This window comes from Danio rerio, chromosome 13 (genome assembly GCF_052040795.2).
Source record: "Danio rerio strain M-AB ecotype USA chromosome 13, GRCz13ab, whole genome shotgun sequence".
Lineage (NCBI taxonomy): Eukaryota > Metazoa > Chordata > Actinopteri > Cypriniformes > Danionidae > Danio > Danio rerio.
This window is the reverse complement of record NC_141033.1, coordinates 12,722,996-12,746,645: the sequence shown is the minus strand read 5'-3', so window position 1 is coordinate 12,746,645 and position 23,650 is coordinate 12,722,996. Positions and strand designations below refer to the sequence as shown.

The following is a 23,650-nucleotide window of genomic DNA, read 5'->3' as shown; positions in this document are numbered from 1 at the left end:
GGTGTTTCGTGACCCTTTAAGACACAGCATTACTTTCTATTGATGGCTTAATCTTTTTTTCCCCTTTTTAGATTTCTGATCAAGTTATGTCAGATATATTATTGTAGTAAATCATCTCATTTTCATTGAGCAGGTGTATTATTCATTAATATTAATTATTCGTATTTATATATTTACTAAGGTGCGGCTGTTTGGGGTCGATAGTTACATCATCATTAACGTTAGTTAACCTGCAGCCTGCATTTTGTCACGGGACTGCGAGAAAATAAATAAAAATAGCGGAGCTGCGGCAAAATAATGAATAAAAAGAGTGAAGCTATGGTCAAATAAATAAATAAATGAAAAAAGTGTGACTGCTGAGTGTGCAAGCAGCTAGGAACACCGGCCCTTGCGGCCAAAAAACAGACCGGCCCACCGGGAATTCTCCCGGTCCTCCTGATTAGCCAATCCGGGCCTGGATCTCAGGGTGCTTTCACACCTACACTTTTATTCCGGAACGTGTCTCGTTTGCCCAGTTAGCGCGATTCGTTTGGCATATGTGAACAGGGCAAACGCGCTCTGTTCCGCACCAAAGTAATCTCTCCGAGATCGCTTGAATGAGGTGGTCTCGGCTCGATTGAAACGAACCTTGGAGCGGTTCGATTCCAATGAGAAAGCGATCCGATCCGAGCGCGGTTATATCACAGTGTTTTATGGATATGTAATAGGCTTACGGCTATATGAAGAGAGAATTATGAGTAGGGCGGGAAGTTTCGCGAGTCTCTGGATGCCCGCAAACGAGTGATGATCTCCCGGTAATCTCGCGTCTCCCTCCCGGTCCTCAAATAGGCATCGTCGCACCCTTCTCACCCCTCCCCACCGCATCTCTCCTCAGACACGTCGCGCGCGAGCACCCTGTCAATCACCACCAAACCACCACCTCTCCTGACAGCTTAGCGGGACGCTGCAAAATAAACCCTGACACTCTGACCAATGTGAGGAGAGTTTACTCGCTCATGACTTGTTTTAGCTCTTTTGGTCCGATTAGAAACTTTGCAGTGTGAAAGCAAACCGCTCCAAGAGCAAAGAGCAACAATGTAACAATTGTAATCTCTGTTTCGGAACAACTAAATCGATTCACAGGTGTGAAAGCACCCTAACTCAGCCTAAAGAGGCTTAATTGAATTTTTGTGCAGGATCAGGAGTGAAGGTATCTTTTGAATGTGAAGAGAATGTGTAGCTGCTAATGGGGCTGTTCACAAATCGCATCCCTGTTTTAAACAATCCTGAACAACTGTGCAATAAGGATAAACAAAGTTACGTGATTTGTCTCTTACCTTCGCAAATCATGGGCTCAATAGTAAACACGTGACCAGGTTTCATCACCCCTACAGCTTTATTTTCTACAGAAACACATAAAAGAAGGACAGCGCACGCTTAGAGTGTTTGCAACCTCCCCGGGTCAGATTACATCACAGTGTGCAATACTTGTATCATTCAAAGTCTCTATAATTAGATGTCACTCACTGGCATAATGCGGTACATTTGGTGCTGTGTGGAACAGTTTGTGAATGCCGTGGCCACAGTAGCTTCGTACCACAGAGAAACCATTAGCCTGCGCATGCTTCTGGATGATGTTCCCCAGCTCACGATAGCGGATACCAGGCTTCACTAGATATGCAAGAAACAAACAACCTCAGGTCAAAACACAGCCCCTGCTGTGCAAGGCAGCCTTCTAAAGGTCATTAGAGTACATCACATCAAATATTAAATATTACACAAGACATCAAAAGCTCATCACGCAGGGGTGAATTGTTTAGCATGTTTGCATGTACATTCATTCTCACCAGAGTCGATGGCTTGCATTAGACATTCATATGTGGTCTGAACCAATCTCTTGGCTCCCTCGTCCACTTCACCCACAAAAAAGGTTTCGTTCAGATCTCCATGGTAACCATTGTGGTAAACCGTTATGTCAACTACAGAGGAAAAAATGATATATGATTGACTGAGCAATATGTAGCATTAAGGGCAATTTAACTGAAGTCTGAGTATTGTCTGCAAACGTTACACAAAACTGAAAATTACACAAGCTGGCATAAAATGATTTGATTATGCTTTCAGCTACTATGATTATGGGTGATGTAGTATCCAAATAACATATGTTATGAGTGATTTCACAACATGGGCAAAAACAATGCAGAAAAAAAATAGGCAGGAGAATGTGGAATTTGCCTTCCTCATAAGATCAGTTTAAATGTAAATTTGACATCTAAATGTAAACAGAAACAGATCTGTAGCTGGTGATATTACAGCTCAAAGACAAAACATGCAATCTACATGTCACTGATCATATGTTGTTTCTTTATCTTTTGTGATGACAGCATAAATAAGCATTTATTAATGTGTTTCTTTGAAAAATGGCACCAAAATGAAAGACAATATTTTCAGTTCTGCAAAAGCCAGCCAATTAATTTACAGATGGAAAATGTGTAGTGAATCTTTATATAAAATCTGCACAAACAAACCAAATCTAGACTGAGAGGAAGGATGTGTTTATCTATTTAAAGAGGCAATGAGCTAAGAAATGGAATCTTATGACATCAAGTATCACAAATACTTAAAATATTACTGCATATATTGAAACCAGTCTGGTAAATCAACAGGTTGTGGAATAGGTCACTTTAATATGTAATGGTCAAAACCCAACCTTCACAGAAGATGATCAATGAGAACAGTGCAAAATAACAAAAATAGGCAGACTCGATTTTCCCACAGTATGCTATTTGAACCAATCATAACGCAGCACGCCTAAACAGAGCACGAGAACAGGAGACTGAGCTTAATGACAAATAGCCTGCATAAACAGGTATGATGAATTCAGTGCATGACTTGATGCCAAAAAAATAAATAAAATAGCCAACATTTGGAGACGGTGCTCACTGCAGAGCCATTTGAGCAGAGCTGAGCTCCAGCGAGGGGGAGCATGAGCTCTCGCTCCTCCTCCTATAAGCTGTTTTAATGCGTACACCAACCCCACCCCTAACCCTACCCCCAGTGACATCACTCGTAGAAGAAGTGCAAGAAAGGAGGAGCGAGAGCTCATGCTCCCCCTCGCTGGAGCTCAGCTCTGCCCAAATGGCTCTGCAGTGAGCACCACTTGAACATCTGTGGTGTGGGATTACTTTGGATAGAGGAAGACTGATGTATTGCAGAATCAGGTAATTTTTAGAACTGCCAGTTACATATTGCATCTAAAAGCGTGTGGAACACAAGAGGGGCATCACTTCCTTCAGCTTCCTTCGCTCATGCTCTTCTGTCATTGCTCGGTGAGCATCAAACAATTTCTTAGAGGATGACAAACTAACAAAACATTGCTGCAGTTTCAATAAAAGTTTTATTTATCAACTCTGTGTGCATTGATTACGCGCGCATCACTCCTAATATACAAAAGCCAGGCGCCTTCATTGGAAATAAAGAACTTTTAAGACACAGTATGTAAATAGCCTATTTCACCGCAGCATCACAAAGAGATCTATGATCCATGCATGGCAAAAGTACATGCAGCAGCCAGAGTTCTTACCAGGTCTAAAAAATATGATCATATCACCCCAATTTTATCCTCCTTACACTGGCTGTCTGTTAAGTTTTGTATTGAATTTAAAATATTACTTCTCACCTATGAAGCTCTAAATAATCTAGCTCCTGTTTATCTAACCAACCTTCTGTCTCGCTACAATCCAACTCGCTCTTTAAAATCTTTAAATTCAGGGCTTCTGGTAGTACCTAGAATAGCAAAATCAAGTAAAGGAGGTCGAGCCTTCTCTTTCATGGCTCCTACACTCTGAAATAGCCTTCCTGATAACATCCGAGGCTCAGACACTCTCTCCCAGTTCAAAACTAGATTAAAGACCTATCTGTTTAGTAAAGCATACACTCAATGCATCACCTAGCGGGTTCCACACAGGCTTCTGCATCTTGCTTATATACACTATGAACAACAGCTACGCTAATTATTCTCTTTATTCTCTATTTTCACCTGGGGATACTCATCCCGAGGTCCTCAGATTATGCAGAGTCACTGATTGGATCCAAGACCAGCGACGAGATGATCCCAAGGTTTCCATATCCGGGACCAGGCCATTTCCTGAGCTGCTGCTGCGCTGATGGTCATGGGGAGTGGAGAACATGAGTCTGATTCCAGCGACGCTCCAGGGACAGACGAGTCTTTGCTGAGGCCATCTTCCAGCCTCCACTACGGTGACTGAAGCTCTGCACAAGACTTTTGGCCAGCGGAGAAATTAAAATGGTCGTGCCCAACTTAGTCTGGTTCTCTCAAGATTTTTTTTCTTCACTCCTATCAGGTGAAGTTTTTTTTCCCTCTCCGCTGTCGCCACTGGCTCGCATGGTTCAGGATTGGTAGAGCTACGCATCGATGAATTTGCTCTTCAGTGTTAGAACTCTCAGTAATGATTAAATCACACTGAACTGAGCTAAACTGAACTGAACTTAAACACTAAAAACTGAACTACACTGTTCCAGTTACTATGACCATTTATGTGAAGCTGCTTTAACACAATCTACATTGTAAAAGCGCTATACAAATAAAGCTGAATTGAATTGAATGCAACCATTACAGACATGTGGTCAAACAGAACATCGGTGCCGATTTATACTGCTACGACGCAGCCTAAGCGTGGATGCATAGCCCCTTGCCGTGGCTGTCGGCGTCACTGAGGCGTACCATGCAAAAAATTTAACTACACATCACAAAGACGTGTAGCGCAAGCTCTGTGATTGGTCAGCTTGGTAGTGCTGACTTGTGTGGGCGGGACTGAGAGCCGTGTTGGAGCAAGTGTTACAAGTGTCAAGTCCGGTAAGGAACTCCAGATGAAAAGTTTTGTTTTGGGTTTACTTTATGGTTAAAGCTGTTGCACATCCGCCGGTTCCTGCCTCAAAATGCGCGAGTTTGAGCCACTTGTACTCAAGTGGCTCAAAGTGTTCAGAAAAAACAAAACACCGGTGAAAAAAACTTGACAAAGGGACATTAACACCTCACTGCCTGCTAGCGTTTCGGTAGTGTTACAGTGTTGCAGAGGAGCACAAACAGCACGCAGTAGTATAAATGCACAGCAACACACAAGGCATGCACCGTGGGTTACGCCGATCACTCGACGCAGATGTATAAACCAGGCTTTACATACGCTTGACATGTACACAAGCACGCGCACAGACACAGTCTGTAGACTGTTTATTTGTTCTGCCATAGGTCTGTTCTAGAGAGTTTATTACACCTTTACTAGGTGATTTTATTTTTTTGCCTTATGTCTGTTTCACAGCTCTTTGGAAAAGATCTAATTGTTTTTCTTTGTTTCAGATGTAAATTCAATCATTCATATTCACATTGTAAAATGTCTGTGTGTGTCAAAATCATGATTAAAATAGAAACTGCAATGTTGTTCAAGAAAATCGTGATAGGTTTCTTTTGCCCATATTGCACAGCCCTATGCTGTATTATATGCGTGTGCTGATACCTACTGTTCAATATGTCCCCCTCCTGGAGGTGACGACGGTCAGGTATCCCATGACAGATGACCTCATTGACTGAGGTACAACAGGATTTGGGGAAGTTGTAGTAGTTTAGAGGTGAGGGGTAGCAGTTCCTCGCTGTACACGCCTTAACCAGCAAACATGGAAAAACCACATCAGCCAATAACATCAACATTTATATAGTCTGCAAATTACCACAACTGTAGATATTACAAACAAAAATCCCTGTGCCTGCATTTATCATGTATAATGTAAAAAAGAATAAGTTGTCAAAAACATTAAAGGTGCCGTGGAAATGCAATACCATGAGCCTGAAAGACCATTGCTTCCTCTGTCTTGTGTAAATACCTTTGGTGTAAATTCCCAGTGAAAACAGGCCAAAACACTGACTGTGACAGTCCACATAGGATCACTAATATGTTATGCATTGGATTGGTCACAATGCTTCCTCGTAAGATTACAACAATTATAGTTTTATAAAATATAAAACAGTTTTATAAAACAGCTTATAAAATTTCCTGTTTTTGGAACTTCTTTTTAAAAAATGTCTGTTTTTCTTGTTAGTGTAACATGTATATTGTAAAAATTGCATATATTTCTAATAGAGCAACAAACATGTAGACTGCTGAATGTTATCGTTTAATGCATGTTTATGTACTGTGTTAAATCACTCAGCTTTTTTGAACCAAGTGATTTTCTGGATTGAAACAACAAACAGCAATAAACTTTAAAAGCAATAAACTTAAAAAAAAAATTCAGTTAATGCAGAGGTTTGATTTTAACTTCTGCTTATGATTTTACATACATTAAAAGGTCAAAATTGAACTCTAAATATATCTCTGTAGGTCCAAATTTCTGCAGCAGCATGAGAGCAGAATTAATATTCATGACCCTTCAAAATAAGGTAAAATCAGATCTTTCATTCTAGGGCCAATTCCTGGGGCTTTAATGGTTTAGCACTGGCCTAAGACACATACTTATGTAGATATCGACGAACACTTTAAATATTGTTTCAATCAATTCTTTGGCATCTTTATCAAAATACTAAACTTTATCAGCAAAAAGTTTAACATTGGAGATGTAATCCACCTAATAGATTTAAAGTTTAAAATTTTACCAAATGCACAGCATGGTCAATCTCCTCCGTCGTCACTCCGGGTTTCACCATCATGGCAGCAATATCAAGTACTTCTCGAGCCAGCTGAAAGACACAAGCATCTTCATTTTCAACAAAGCTAACTTCTAATGTCTGCTAAAGCTGATGACAGATTTAATAGGCTGACAGCACACATACACACACGCACGCACGCACACACACAAACACACACACACCAAAAGGTGTGAATTTATTTAAAGCAACCAAATGTTATTATAAGGCTCTCCCTGACAAATTACAGAACAAAGAGCTGCTCAAATACGGGCATTTATGCATCACAAATAAACCTACTTCAAGATTACAGAATGTTTTGACTGTAGACAATTGAAGCTCATTTGCTAAAGTTGGGGTGTTGCGTTATGTTACGGTCCGTGGGAGTTTGTATTTTTGTGCCTTCTCCCTCTCTGTTTTGCTTGTCTCCTTTCGCTCCCTTTGCATCTCCTTGTCTGTCATTCGCTCTTAGTCTCGCCCTATCACCTTTTGCTCCGCTATTTTTCTCTACTAGGTACCTGCTGATTGGATCCTGAGCCTGTCACTCCTCAGTAGGGCGTTTCCTCATGGACCAATTGGACTTCGATCCGCGGACTTTAAATTCGACCGGCACACCTCATTTTACAGAGTGCTGTGTGTGTTGGTCTGTGTTCGCTCGCTTCTGTTCATACTGTATGCTTTGTTCCGTGTTTTTGAATAACTGTACATTGATGTAAATCAAGTCATGGTTAAAGAGTTTATCATTCCTTTTTGGGGATAAGGGAATAGTTTACTAAGTCGCGCGACACATTTTGCCCGTAGGTAACTTCAATGTTCAGAAACACTAGGTATGTGGGTGAGCGCCGCATTTTGTATTTTTGCTTATTTCAGGGAGCTTATGTGTGGCGTCGCAAACGCTGAAGATTTTGGTTTCTTTTTCACATTTTCATTTTTATTAGTAAGTTTAGAGGGGGATCTTGTGTTCTAGTTTAGGTGGCTTTTGGCTTTGTTTAGTTTATTGCTTTGGCGCCACTCTAGTTCCTTTTCCCCTAAAACTTTTTGATTGTATTTCTTCTTTTATTATTATATATATATATATATATATATATATATATATACATTGTACAAAGCGCACACATGTAAGCCTCTCTTTTGTTGGCTTCATCTTCTCCTCGTAAGAGGAATAAACAAATTGATTGTAAAGTTTGTGTCCTGGTGTATTTTCCATCCATCCACTCAGTAATAATTTAATATTATAAGTGTTGCGTTTATTCTCCCTAGACAACTTATTTAAATCGTAACACGTTATATCATAATATAAAACAATTTGTAAAATAATTTTTGTTAGCTAATGGGATGCTAATTCAAGGAATAAAGATTCTGATCTAGGACCATTTTTAATTATATTCAACATTCTGAAAAGTCATAACACTACTAATTCAAGTTAAACTAGTTTACCAATTTTCCATATTACTGCTCACAATCATGAGACTTTTATTGTATTTTACACATCCTCGACTCAACACAACACTGCCAAAACCCATCCATTTCAGTTATCCTTCTGCACAAAGTTATCACAGAATTTCATATTGTGATATTGGTTTACCTTGCAGACAACTCTCATGCCCTCAATCTCTTCAGCGTTGAGGATCTTAATCTGAGACGTCCCTTTCATGGTCTGCTCTGACTCCGACATCCCTGCAGGCGATGATGAGATGGTGAATTGGTGAGCAGAAAAATACACCGATACCCATCTACCCACAAAAGCATCTCACTATCACTCAAATATATTGACTAACTCTGCCTACTGACCTTCATCACAACAGAATCTCAACAGCACGGTCTCCAGTCAGCTAATGAAGACAACACAACCACTTCTTAGAGACGAACACACACGCACACACACACACGGTCGCTGATCCAGTGAGGTCTAGGACGTGACAGTTCGGCAATGCGTGATCACGAACAGTTCCTGCTAGAGCTGGGCGGTATTACTCATTGTGCACTTTAATAACTATAGATTAAAGTGATAGTTCACCCAAAAAAGAACATTCTGTCATCATTTACTTACCCGCCACCTTTTACAAACCAGTTTCTTTCTTCTGTTGAACACAGAAGAAGATATTTTGAGCATGCCTGAAATTAGTAGGTTGACCTCCATACTATTTTTAAAATACTATAAAATGTCAATGGCTACCCAGTTAGTAACATTCTTCAATATTCATCAATATTTTGTGTTCAACAGAAAAAAAAAAATCATGAAAGGTTTGAAACAACTTTTGGGTAAGTAAATGGTGAGTAACTGGTCATTTTTAGGTGAACCATCCTTTTAATATACCATCTGCACCATGGTGGATGCAATGGAAACAATTGCTTTATTCACAAGAGAGCAAATACATTAGGAGTAATGTGAACATAAACCATAATATATGTCCAAAATAAGTATTAAGGAGAGTAAAATAAGTATTAAGGAGAGTAATGCAATGCGAGATAGACTCTCGTTAAATTCTCAGTAAAAATAACTATGCTCAGGGTTCAACAGTAAGGATTGCTGGCATAAAAAGACCTGAGATGATTGACTGACTTGTCACTGGCCTAATCAAGGCACTGCTAGTCACTAAAGTTCATAGTTTTACTCCAATGCAATTGCAAAACACACTATCAGTAAAGGTAGGAAGATAATATTAGCTTGTTTCACCAAATTAAAATGTTTAAGCTTAATTCATATTTAAATAAAAGTGGTCAAATTAGCATCACTAATCTCTGAAAACAACAAGATCAACTTTACCAACCATTATAACTAAACAGTGCACTACTCAAAAATAATGTGATAATAACTTGAAATGACTTTCAGCTTTTTAAAATGTATAATTTATATAAAATTTAAAGTTTGTCAATATCGTTTTAATACTATAGCTTTGGTTAAGTGTTATGATGGATTAAAGTAATTATTTCAATTTAAATATTTGAATTAAAGACAATAATAATTAAATGGAAATATTTTTTTTTTGAAAAATAAGGTATTTTTGACCCTGCTTTCTACTATCATCACAGGTTCCCTTGGTTGAAAACAGCTAATCCAAATTCATAACAGGATCTGATTTTTATTTTTATATTGTAGTCTGGTTCCAGACTTTGCTTTAACTTTTTAAATGGACGATATATACAAAGTATTGTCAAAAACAACTGGAGGGAGCACCTTTAAAATTTAAAGTCATCTTTGTCTTATGTGAATGTAAACAGCTGGGACAAATCATATGTACAGAAATCCTATTCAAGTCAGTCGTTTCCAGTTCAAATATCTAAAAAATCTTACATCAAGACCAGACAAGAAAAATGGCATGAGAAAACAAAGTGATGCTGTTTGAGATTAGATCTCATTAAGATAATTTTTCTTACCGCATTGGCAAATAATTTTGCTTTAAGCAAACAATCGCTTAATTTTGAGGTTAAGTGATTTCTTATGCTATTTCATGTATGTATCTTCATTTAAAAACCATTTAAATATTTGGATTGAAAACAAGTTATTATTATTATTATTATTATTATTATTATTATTATTATTAACAGCTCAGACATGAGCTTTTTTTAATAAAGGGTTGGAAATTAAGGCTTTTCTTGTTTTTTTTTATCCAATTAATCAAATAAATAATCGACAGATTAATCGATTATTAAAATAATCGTTAGTTGCAGCCCTATAGTCTACATGAGTTAAAAACAAGGCGTACAAAAAAAAAATACTTTTTTTTTTTTTGATGAGTAAAATTTAAGCCACCAGCAGCATAAAGATTTGACCCACTGACAGCCCAGCAGGCAGTAAAAAATAAATAAATAAAAATCCTTAGTGTTGAGCCCTAGCCATAAGTCTTGGTTTGGTCATATCGCCCATCTCTAGTCCCTGCTGAATAACGATATGAGCCATGCAGAAACAAACAGGGCCATGCTACTACACAGACACACTCTCGCTCACAAAACTACACCCACACTCCCTCTGTGGAGCGAACCGCTCCCTGTAAAACTGTTAAAACAAAAGACAGCACTGGCTGGACACACATGGGGAGCGGCGGGGCTTCATACCTGCCAACAACCCAACCTCTGCAGCTGCAGAGAGCGAGAGAAGAGCTTCAGACACACACTGCAGCAGCCCACCCCCGACACACACACACGTACATACACATACATACACACACACTGAGGTCAATGGTAACGTGTATAAGGTGACTTCAGGACCATCACACACACGCTCGCATTTAAAATCCCCACACATTCCTAGCCTAACCATTGGATGCTTTTGAAGACATTTAGGCTTTTTCAATACATCACTATTGTGCTGTTTGAAAGCCAGGGGCCTGAGACTCTAGGACGAGCTAATAACAGAGGAAAGAGAGGCAGTAACTACAAGAGCCTAATAACCAGCTAATCACCAACATAATGGTTACTTACGGGAAGACTCTGCAGCATCCGCTAATGAAGAACAAATGAGCATTTATTCACAAAACACTAATTCATGAGAGATGTTTCTATGAAATTGTGTGTGTATGCGTGTGTGTTCTCAGTTCATTTGTATTGATGAGCATCATGCATCATTTGGAGGATCATTCAACAATTTCATTGGCTCTTAAAAGGATTCAGCCAACAAAATTTCATCATATTAGGAATCAATGAAATAGAAGCATGGGATGTTTAATTAAATAATAGCAGTTCTATGGCCTGTCATTTTTACTAAGATGAAATTGCAGACTGAATCACAGAATAAAAATGTAATTAGCTGTATAATAAGGAATGTTAAAACGTTTTGGATTTTTTTTTTTTTTTTTATTAATCAGCTAGCTCTATTGACCTAATCAATTTCAGACATAGACTAGTTGTGTGAATGTTAAATCTAATTTAGGTGTTAAGTGTGCATGTTATTTTAATTCACTACACACATGCTCAAGCAGTTGTCTTCTCATTGTAAAGATATGAACTTCATCCCTATAGCTGCTCTGACAGTCATTTTGGGCGTTGTATTTAATTTAGGGGGAAAAAATAATAATATAAAGACAGAACCCAGTCAATCTTCACAACCAGTCAATATAAAAGTTCAGTTTGAAGAAACCTTGACAGACTTGAAGAAATAGTGACAGAAATAAATGACAACTATACAGCAGAATGTATTTCTAGAAGTTGTTAAAATAATAACAATAAAAATAAACATCAGTTCCTAATTTAAAAAAAAAAAGTTCATGTTTTAATTTCAACAGGGATGACATTTTTGAAAAAAAGACACTCATTTCAGAAGGATCACAAAATGTTTGTCAAACACTTAAACTGCTGCTAAATTGATGAATACGTTTTATGATTTAAACCAACTAGACAGAAATGTTTGATTACAAAAAATAAATATTAAATAAAATGCAGTCATGATTAGAAATGCAGTGAAATTAATATTCTGGACCGAAAAGGAAACTGCTTATAAATACATACAAAATAATAATTAAAGTAATTCTTGAGTGCCGGGTCACATCAAGCTGAAGCTAAACAATTAGCACTGATGAAACCCTCGCGTTGGATCATGTCTGGATCAAAAAGCTGCGAATGAACACACCAAATGGATGAAAGCCAACTAAAGCGAGAACCACGTTCTGAGCCTGTGCAAGAAGAGTGTCTTTCTGCTCTGCAGGGGGCAGTAGTCTCTTTCTCATTACCCAAAGGAAAACCGAACTTCCGACGAGCACAAACAAGACGTAAACAAAGCAGAATTTAGTATCATTATCACAGTAATTGTCACTCACCAGAGAGATTCACTTGTGCAAATATGTCTGATAATCTAAAATTACATCCAGCATCTTTGTGGTCCTTCTAGGCTTGAATTTTTTACTTGCTACATTACATCACACTTGCGCTCTGATTTGTTGTTGAACATCCGGTCAGAGCGCTCTCTTCAGTGATGGTCTGTTGCCAATTCAACATGCTGTATCAGACCAACAAGCTCTGATGTTAACTCGATGAGAGCTGTCGTGTGGAACCAAACCAACAAGCCCAGTCAGGTTTATTGTTTTTTATATTGATGTTCTTGTGCACTACAAAATAATTTAATCCTTTTTAGTATTATTTGTTTCTTGCAATCAATAAACGTTTATTATTATTTATTTTGTCCTTTGTTTGATTATTTTTGTTATAGGATATGTATGGTGTTTGCATTTTATTCAAAGGTTAAACGCAGTGCCTACACTGTGTTTACATTAAAGCCTGCGTTTGCTGTTATATCAACTCAAATGGTTGTAATACGATGTATCAAGTAACAATGTAATACCAAAAGGTTTTATATGAAGGTATATGAAGACTAAGTCCTGCTAGCTCCGTGCCGCAGCGCACATTACTCGTGGACTGAATCTGGCTTGGATGCGGCAGCGTCAGCTTGCTTACGGCCGCCCCATCTGTCCCGATTGACTCGGGCTGGAATCGGGCAGTGAGTCCACAGGCATTGAGTACGGCAGCCAGAGTCTCCGGCAGGCGAAAATTAAGCCGGAACTGGCCCGAGTGTATTTTGCTATCTGGGGTGCGTTGGAGTGCGTTGTGAGCAATACCGGACTTAGAGGGAAGCCCCCTCAGTCAGCACAGGCAAGCACCCAGCTCAGGTCGATGCAGGAGGAAGATTTGAGTTAAGGCAGACAAGAGTTTTTGTTCATTTGTCAAATAAATAAATGAATAATTTAGCCTATATGCCCATCGTGCAAGTTCATTATTAAAATATGAATGAAAAAAGCGATCAGAAAGTCTGCAAATTAAATAACGATTAATAATAAGTTATAACGGAAATTTTACTACCCTCTCCGTCAAAATAACATACAATGAGAAAGTCTAACGCAACCTCAGAGCGGAATATAGAGATATTTTGAACTTTGACCAGAGTGCGCGGACAAGTTAATCACCAGTGCTGCAATACTGTAAACTTTTCGATGCCATTGAAATGAATGGGTCGTGCATCACAGCACTTCACACAATTAAGTGTGATTATCAAACAATAATTTTCAGCCAAAAATTTGCTGCATCTCTAGTCCAGATTATTAAGAGTTTAAAATTTAAAATAAATCTGATTTTATAGGGTCCAACATTACTTTTCAAAGCGCTTAATATTTTGTATAGTTCACAAAAAATGAGATAAACTAGCAGGTTAGTGATGAACATTTTTAAAAGGTTTAATTTGCATTTGGGCTCACTGTCTCTGTTCCTAATACCAAATATACAATTAACGCCCTCCTTACACTCAAAATGATAAAGAATTCATACACTCAAATAACTTGAGTTTTCTGCAAACAGTAATCTTGTACATCTTGATGTGCATGTACATTGAACTGTGGTTTAATCTGGTCAGCTGATGTGCACTTTTGCAACAAACACTCAAAACCAAAGGCCACTTTAGCTGATGAGATTGCGACCATTAGTTTAAAAGCTTGTGGGTGAACTGATGCAAAGGTCAAAAGATAAAATTTTACACAGGCGCACCCAACAGACAGGGCAGTCTGTTGCGAAAGTGCAATGACTCGGATAAAAGTCATGAGCCAAGAAAGTTAGTCCAGGTGAGAGAGGTCAATTGGAGCAGTGGCGTGCATAATTTACAGAATGAGCTCCTACTTATGCGTAAAGCTTTGTGCAATCTTACCCAAAGGATGATCTGCATAGTCTGGTCTCTGGATGTTACTTGGAACAAGCCTCATGGGAGTCTGAAAACAACCAAGAAAAATAATTGCAACAAACAAATGTTTGACTAGACAAATTGATTTTCTTCTACAGTAGATTATTTCTGATTTTTACTAGACATATTGCAGATTCAGATACTTCATTCGGATCCTTTTTATTAGCATTCCTTCATTGAATGATTTTAAATGAGGCAACAACTGCACTTTAATCATGATCCACGCAAAGATGCAACATAGGGCTGCTCGATTTTGGGAAAAATCACAATCACGATTATTTTGGTCATAATTGTAATCACGAATATTTAAAACGATTATCAGTTTAAGTGAAAATTATTAGCGCTCCAGAGAATTTTTTGTAAAAATAAATATTTCCCAAATTATGTTTAACAGAGCAAGGAATTTTAAAAGTATTTCCTATGATATTTTTTCTTTGAGGCATATTTGTTTTATTTTAGGCTAGAATAAAAGCAGGTTTAAATATTTTGAAACCCATTTGAAGGTCAATATTATTAGCCCCCTTAAGCAACATATTTTTGATTGTCTGCAGAAGAAACTACTGTTATACAATGACTTGCCTAATTACTCTAGTGAAGCCTTTGAATGTCACTTTAATCTAAATGCTTGTATTTTGAAAAATATCTAGTAAATATTATGTAGTCATCATAGCAAAGATAAAAGAAATCAGTAATTAGAAATCAGATATCAAAACTATTGTTCAGAAATAAGTAAAAAAAAAAAAAAAAACTTATTTTCATTAAACAGAAATTGGGGAGGAAAAGGGTTGCTAATATTCAGGAGGGCTAATAATTCTGACTTTAACTGTACATAAAGTTATTTTCCACCCTGCAAAGGAAAGAGAAATAAATACAATAGAATAAAAATATGAAACAAACTGTGCTTTAAGCATCTTCACTGTAAGAAAAACACTTTAGCAACAAAAGTCCTTCAGTCAAGAGCAGAGAGGGATTTTCTCATTTTGTTTAATAATGATAAAAACAGGCGGCAGCAAGAATAGTGCTCTGTCTCTTTGATGGTTTCTCTTTCATGTGTCTTTTGATCTTCAACTCGTTTGTTTATTACACAAATGAGGGTTAATATGAATAATCACTAAACATCGCGTTTTGACATCTATTTGACCATTAAAGCGCTCACGTTAAGATGACTTTAGATGTCTGCGCTCCTCTGCTTGTCTCAGTGTGCGAATGAGACCGAATGCTGACCGGCCGCATGCTTCTGGCTGCACACACACATAAGCACACGCTCTTTTGCGCTTTTAAGAGCTACACATGTGTTCAGCTGGAAATGGGGCGTTATATGATGCAATAATCGTTTATCTCGATTAATGCTTTTTCGTAATCGTTTGAAGTCAAAATCTAAATTGAATTTTCGATTAATTGCACAGCCCTAATGCAACATACAAGATCTTGGGCAGCTTAAAGAGCCCATATTATACATGAAATAGGGTCATATCTTGGTTGTAAGGGTCTCCAACAACAGTTTAATATGCATGCAAGGTCAAAAAACACTTTCATGGTCTTATAATCTGCATTTATTTTTACCTAATTATCCCAGCGACTCCTGTATGAATCGTTCAGGGATTCATTTGTTCCCAAACCCCTCCTTAGCGCGAAGCTAATCTGCGCTGATTGGACCGATGACAGTCTGTCGCGATTGGTCGACTGCCTTCAGTGAGAGAGTGAAATGCCAAACAGCTAATCAGCAATATAAAAGTAATCACAGTTCATACACGCTTGATAGTGTAGGCGTGGATTTTAGCTGCCAGTGGGTCAATGTAAATACAGACAATGAACTTGAAAATACAGACGACTGACTATTTTATTGAACAAAAACTCCAAAAACAGTTGAGGAGATCTCCTTCTCACTCTGCTCTTTTCACAGACACACACACACACACACACACACATACGCACTTAACCCTGCTCCGGACGACAACGCGTGCGCACACACACACACACACACAAACACACACACAAACACACACACCTCCGGACGACAGCGCGCGCACGCACACACAGACACACACACTAACGTTACTCCCCGTCCACGGAGCTCCGTTAACGCAGCACGCGTCGCGTTTTTAACGTGACTTTGCACACGATAAGAGAATATAGCCAGTTAACCTGATACAGTACACGCGGTTACAAGTAACAAATCACAACTAAATACATTTGCAAGCTAGAGTCAACGAGGCAACTTTAACCGCACGTACTTACACTTGAGAAATGGAGGAAGAAACCCATCCTGACGTCTATCAGTAAGTTACTCTTTACTGATCCTTCCTTTAACAAACGCTGATGAAGTATTCTTTGTAGCATGTAGCTTCCAGAAGTTTCCAGTAGTTTCCAACTGCTTGGCTATAATGCTGAGGTTTCATCTTTGGGTAGAGACTCAATATATCCATCTGCAGTGTGACTTCAATCGACCGGCATGTTTGTGTGTGTGTGTTTGTGGGTGTGTGTGTGTCTCGGTTTCTGCGTCAGAGGGCGGGGCCTCAGGTTTGAAATCTCCCGGGTTTGCGCGTGCACGTGAATAACTTGGTTTCGTTCGTACGTCATGGCGAAACACCTAATGAATCCGTATCAAGGCGACTCGTTTGAAGCATTATGAGTCGACTCTTTTTTAGATGAATCAACCGTTTTTAACACTGTACACTAACAGATTTAAGCCTTAGCTGGATACTCCACTTCACTTAGAGCTGTGTTACACACTACATGGAGGGGAATTTTCAAAAACCCATAATATGGGCTCTTTAAAATAGAATGTATAATTTCTAAATATGTGACACAGTGGCGCAGTAGGTAGTCTGGTAGTAGGTCGCGGGTTCGAGCCTTAGCTGGGTCAGTTGGCGTCTCTGTGTGGAGTTTGCATGTTCTCCCCACATTCACCTGGGTTTCCTCTGGGTGCTCCGGTTTCCCCCACAGTCTAAAGACATGTGGTACAGGTGAATTGGGTAGACTAAATTGTTCGTAGTGTATGAGTGTGAATGAGTGTGTACGGATGCTTCCTAGAAATGGGTTGCAGCTGGAAGGGCATCCGCTGCGTAAAACATGTGCTGTATAAGTTGGCGGTTTGTTCTGCTGTGGCGACCCTGGATTAATAAAGGGACTAAGCCAAAAAAAATAATTAATGAATGAATGAATTTCAAAATATGAACTGAAAACATAGCCTAAGTGAAATTATGCTACATAAAACATGCCTGTGCAAATTTAAAATGGTGGACATACTGGATAAAAATGCAAATTCATTCTCTTCCAGTAGGTGGCACCTATTTTACTTCCTTGGTTACTCATGTAAACAATATCTAAGAATAAAAAAAAAACATCTCCACTTTTAAAAGAACAGTAGAATTCACCCATAAATAACTAAAATTCAAACACAATAATATTTAGGACTTTCTTGCAATATTTCACACATAACAAATAGCGTGAAATAGCACAATGAGATTTCAGGTAGCCCAATATTACTACTTCAAGTCATAGATAAAATAATGCACATATAGTTTCTCCCTATAAAGAGATTTTGGAAATTATCGTCCTTGCAGTAAGACAGCTCTAAAAATTTTTAAAATCCAGCTGAGATTTAAATCTGAAAGTGCACCGTGCTTAAAAGTATTTATTCTCAATCTTCATGGATTCAAATCTTTAGCAATTTCGCATTGATGTTATTAGAAAACACTACCATATATGAGGGCTGCACAATATTGCAAAAATCTGACATTGTGATATTTTGTTTTGCCGTGATATATTTTGCGATATGAATAAAATTTCACCAGATGATTGAATAGCTCTATTTGGATAAAAATCATTAATTTAGATAGACTGAGATGGTCAAATGTTTTTCTAAGCAAAGCATCTGCATAAAATGTTATAAAATTACAAGTAAAAATGAATAAACAAACAGCGCTTTATGGTTTTCTGGGGAGTCAAACAGTATTCAAGTACAGAAATTGATTGGTTATTCGATTGGTACAGAAAATGGTTATCTTTACTAAATAATTTAATCCTGCAATGTAATTATTGCAGATACACACATTGCAGATACACGCGATATCGATGCTCAACCGATATATTGTTTAGCCCTACGTTGGAAAAAAGAAAAAACTTGAAACGCGCCCTTTAAACACTAGCAGAGTGTGGGGGGATGGGATTGATCATGACTGAATATAAGTGGCCACACAGACCACTGTGAGATGGCTCAAGATGCAGTTGTAAGGAATAAATGGTTATTTTCCCAACACTACCACAGTATAGCCAGGCCAACCTTGTGCTATATTTGTTCCTGTCATTTTTCTGATGGTAAATACAATAACCTACTCTGCAACGCAGGATAAAGGCCATTTGTTATTATCAGCACCAAAAACTATTATTGGCAGGGAATTTGTTCATATGGCCTAGTTTCTTCTTCCTCCAAATCACAACCAGTTAATTGGGAATAAAATGGTTGTCTTGTTCTTTATTGCTTGCAAATTATGTATTTAATTGTGTGTTCCGTTAAAATCTTTATGGGGATATTCACAAAGTGTATATAAAACTGAATGGAAAACGCAACACATGCTGCTTCCTTTACTGATTTAAACACATTTCTGAGCAAAATTAATCACTGAACAAATCATATGGGATAATTACGTAAAAAAATAATGCATATTATATTGTAAGACAATGAAAGTGTTTTTTTTTTTGTGTGTTTGCATGCATATCAGCCTGCTATTGGAGATGCCCAAAAATAAAAAATGACCTTTTATAATGCATAATAGGGGCACTTTAAGAAGACGTTAACTCTCGCTTCAGACTTTGGAACATAAACCCCCAGCGTCTGTTACAGTTTGTTGTCGGTCAATCAGTCCATTTCTAATATTATTACACGTTAATGATCTATTAACACTGTCGGTGCTCATATCCATCTCTGGTGTGCAGTGTCCTTACCAGTGGATAGTAAGGTCGCAGTTTACCGGTGTATCTGTACCCGGGCCATGGGTCTGTGTTGACTTCTTTCTCCACACAGTTCTTTTCCTCATCATTTGTTTTGTCTTCCTCTGCAGACAAGATGGCAGATATTAATTATGTTATTATGCAAGACATGACTTGTATAGTACACACAAAATGCAAATATAAAACTGAACACCATTTAATACTGTGAGCAAATAAAGCACACATACTTGCTTTTTTGTGAAGCAGTTTGTGGGTGGCCCAGCTGCCTTTGAAACATTCCTGAAAACACACAAGGTGTTACTCAAATGAAATCAAAAAAATATCCCCGAAAGTCCCTAAAATTAGCTTAAGGCATCAATATGTTAGCGTACAAAATTACACTGCTGTTTTTGAGAAATTCTGTGGTCTAAAATTATTCTTTTGAAAAAAAAAAAATGTCTAATAAACCAAAAGTGGATTCATTTAAAATAGTACAAACATTATAATGATCAGCAAAACTGAACACAATGGGAAATTATGTTACAACAGGCAACCATTAAAGGGTCACTAAACACCAAAACACGTTTTTTGAGATGTTGACAGTCATGTATGTTGCTAAAAACACTATTTGGATACATATTTCACTAAAAAGTAAAAACTGGTTGTTTTTTCATTGTTTTGCGCAAATTCGTTCGTCCGATTTGAAAAGAAAGTATGAAGCAACGTTGAGGCAATGAGATCATTGTGTAAATTTCAGCGTGGAGATTGGATGTCTGTACCAAATGTACAAAATGACGTCATTGAGTTTTCAGCTTTAATTCATAAGAAAGACTTGGTTCAAACCAATCAACACACTCTACTGTGAATGTGATGCAACTTTATTAATATGCATGAGATAACTTTGAAGAAAGTTATCTCAATTAAAAGAAGTAAAACTTTCTTTTACCTGTTACAGTGTTCAGAGAGAAGCCATGTTGTGTAGGGTTGTGACGATGAGGAAATTTCCCCACCGGTTAATCGACATAATACAACACTGCTAATACCGGTATCACTCTGGGGCTTTCCTCTTTTTCAATTTTTTTCTGCTTTTAAATAGCTTATAAATGCGTATGTATAAATGCACTACTTCTACATAATATTGGCTCTGATTGCGTTTTTACAGATATTCTTCACATAGATTTTTTTGGCTCAAAGACATTTATGCCTGTTAATTTCAGTGCTGTATTTTGATAGATTTCGCAAAGGCTTCAGCTATTCCACCTGTCAGCTGGTACCAGCCTCAGTTTTGCGACTTGACTTGTGTGGCGTCTGTATCAATGTCTGGATGACAGCGAGAGAGAGAGATGAGATCAGACCTCAGATTCGATGTGTGGCCACACACAGTAACTTTACTGCAATTTTTAGGGTATATTCACGACACAATAGGCAACCGAATAGAGAATAATTCAATCAAAATTAAAGCTTGCTTAGCCTAGCCGACTCATATGCTAACCATTAACAGCTTAGCTCATGCTCAGGAGAGGTGGCCTTTAAAAATAATCTAACAATAACAACAAGTTAAACCGTGATTTCTCTATTTTTAGCCAAAAAGCCTGACAGATTAATTGTTATGCAATAAAATACAGTGTTACTAACCAACGAGGAAACGCGCATGACAGTGCTTTTACATACTTTATTCATATAAAGAACCGTCAGAAAGGGGAAACTGATGGATTTGTGTCAAATAGTAGCCTCATTGACGCATAACATTGTACAGCAATTTACCTACTACTGTCAGTATGTTTGTGTGCTCGTTATAAATTACTGAAAAACAGCTGCTGGTAAAGTACATTGATCGCAAGTGCTCAGTTTGTGATTGTATCTCGGTTTTGTTCTGTTAATTAGTAATTTCAAATATTCATAGCTTGAAATACATGAAAATATGAAGTTCAGTAAAATTAGCAACAGATTTGCAGATTCGTATTTTCCAAATCAATAACTCATGTCATTATGACCCATTCGCTATTAGTATGAGTAAGTTACTATGACGAAGGTTTTAACGAAGCAGTGCTCAAAATATTGAGCAAAAAAAAAAAAAAAAGACAGCTGTGAAACATAACCTGCTTTGTGTTTTGTAGAAAACAGTTTAGATCTGTTTAGGGTAAGAGCTGTGCGAGTTATTGCTAACAACTTATAACTTCTAATAGTACAACTTAACCCCACTCCTTTACCGCCCCTCACAGAGCTTGATCCACGCTGGCATTTCTTTTATGGGTTTTTGGTTTTGAAAAGGGAAAAAAAATTCCACCATTCCATAGAAACTTTAAGGATACCGGATTTGCACAATCCATATGCACTCGCTTGAAAGCTTGACAGAGCCCCTGCGCGTTGCTACAGTTGCTTAGCCAAGATTGGTGGATGGCAGTTTTTGGGTGTGGCTTAGCGAAGGGTCAATTGTAATGTTACTTTGTGTACCGCCAAACATATTGTTTACTTGTGACTATTGTAAAAAAAACATATCTGCATATCACGGTCATTCTGCTTTTACTGAATCTATCGATTTGGTCACCAAAACCAAAATACAGAGAGCCACTTGCACCTATCTTCTGCACAAAAAAAAAAAAAAACATTACAAACGTTCAGAACATCATGCAATGTCTGCAAAAGTTGTTTTTGGTGAAGACATGTAGACATTATTAACATGTTTGCACTGAGTCAGTCCCACTTGTCTCCAAGGTAGGTGATACAGACATTCACACACGACTGAACATTATCAAAAGTAAAGTTTGTAGTCCAGTTGGTGGTTCACTTTCATTATTTGGTGGGATTGCATTCACATCATAAGTGAACCATACCAGTGTTCACAAGAAACCGTACCCCAGACCACCTCTTTCATGTAGTCAATATGGTTTGTGGGTGCGCATTTGAGTTCAGAAGACAGCGTTCACACTAGCTTAACGTCCCAAACACTGACGTCAAACGAACCCGAGTGCGGACCAAAAGTGCTCGTGTGAAAGCCCCCAAAACTTAAAACTTTGTCATCATTTTGTCATAATATCATTCTAAACCCGTATGACTATATTTTTTAATGTGCATATCCTGAAGCAAAAGTGAGTCAAAACAACAATGAACCCTTCTTGATTTCAGTGTACACACAAAAACAACAAGTGTTCCACATAGGACAGAAAACCATAGAGGGTTGGCACAAGATTAGGGTGAGCTACAGTGCTGCATCTAATAAAGACAAAAGTGAATGAGATGCAATCTGTGAAATGTCATCACGCCCTGACCTCAAATCAGCCTCTCAACTCCATGAGCAAGACAGCAGATCTGCCCTGCAACAGGTGCTACAGTCTAAGGAGGTGTCTCGACATGTCATCAGATGTCGACCAAGACAGCCTTTTGAGCACACGCCCCAAAACACATACTGCCCAATAGCTGGCCTTTGCTGGAAACTCCTAGCATTTGTCTCAATAAAAAAAAAAAAAAAAAAAAAAAAACGAGCTGCCCATTTTGACAGCAATTTTACCGTTATTCCCATGTGGCTCAGAACAAAACACAGATGATGCGCACTATGCTGTCTAGATAGGCAGCTCGCTAGAAGTTAAAACGCAGCCTTGACTAGAAGTGTACAAGCCAATAATCTACCAAATCGATCCATGTAGCTAAAACAAACAATAAAAACAAACACGATGCTCACAATGCTGTCTACCTAGGGAGCTCACAATGAATTTAAACGCAGCCCCTAGACTAGGAGTGACCAGAAAAATCACAGGAGAATGAACAGAGGCAGGGTCAAGTTCTAAGTAACACTCCCTTGCACAGATTTATGTATGCGGTTATCATAAAACATTCGCGATTAGAAATTGAGTAACTGTGAGGAGGTTTGTGCATTGACTGAATGAGTAGCCATCGGGCCACGCTGAGCCGAACTCATTTAAAGCACGCGGAGCAGGGACACAGGTCGCGTGCTTAGATTCTCACTCCGCGTTTAAAGTTAAACATCTATGGCAAACCTCTCGTCAAGTGTAAAACTTTAATACAAACGTCAACGCTCAAAGTAAAGTTTAATGCGTCTGTTTGTGGTGTAAGAACAGCTAACAAGCTAATGCTGAGCTCGTAGGCCGGCAGCGTGACATGCGCTACAAAACCCGAGAGCGTCGCTTTATTTATTTTAAAGCAAAGGGTGTCAGAGCTTCACCTGAGAGCAAAAGTATGAGCCTTGAATGCCAAGTTTGATGCAGGTGGGACACTGGAGCTTGGCTTCGCTGTGGCAGCCTTCCGTCTCGCACTCCCGTGTCTCCACCGCCGCCATGCTTCTGCTGCTGTCGGTCAGAGAGAGAGAGCCGCTGCTGTCTGCTGCTGCAGTCATCTGAGATCAGAGGGAGGGACTCCGACACCACCTT

The 23,650-nt window shown here is 38.4% G+C and overlaps 1 protein-coding gene and 1 long non-coding RNA gene across 6 annotated transcripts in view; one reads left to right on the top strand and one right to left on the bottom strand.

The window, feature by feature from the left end:
- metap1 (methionyl aminopeptidase 1) overlaps positions 1-23,650 on the bottom strand; it is a 26,437-nt gene extending 2,787 nt beyond the window's left edge. Inside the window, exons 1-11 of one of the 5 annotated variants that reach the window (XR_015505117.1) lie at positions 23,446-23,650; positions 19,514-19,565; positions 19,281-19,390; positions 14,301-14,361; positions 8,262-8,353; positions 6,647-6,730; positions 5,518-5,656; positions 1,827-1,958; positions 1,507-1,650; positions 593-1,382; positions 14-356 (exon numbers count right to left, since the gene is read on the bottom strand). Coding sequence is in view for 4 of the 5 variants with exons in the window: in NM_001025165.3 (NP_001020336.2) it covers positions 1,317-1,382; positions 1,507-1,650; positions 1,827-1,958; positions 5,518-5,656; positions 6,647-6,730; positions 8,262-8,353; positions 14,301-14,361; positions 19,281-19,390; positions 19,514-19,565; positions 23,446-23,616 (1,051 nt within the window). In the remaining variant the exon portion in view is untranslated. 5 annotated transcript variants of the gene reach the window in all.
- On the top strand, positions 17,186-22,744 carry LOC147841015 (uncharacterized). The gene is made up of 2 exons (XR_015505815.1): positions 17,186-20,583; positions 20,626-22,744. It is a non-coding gene; the product is annotated as an uncharacterized LOC147841015 (long non-coding RNA).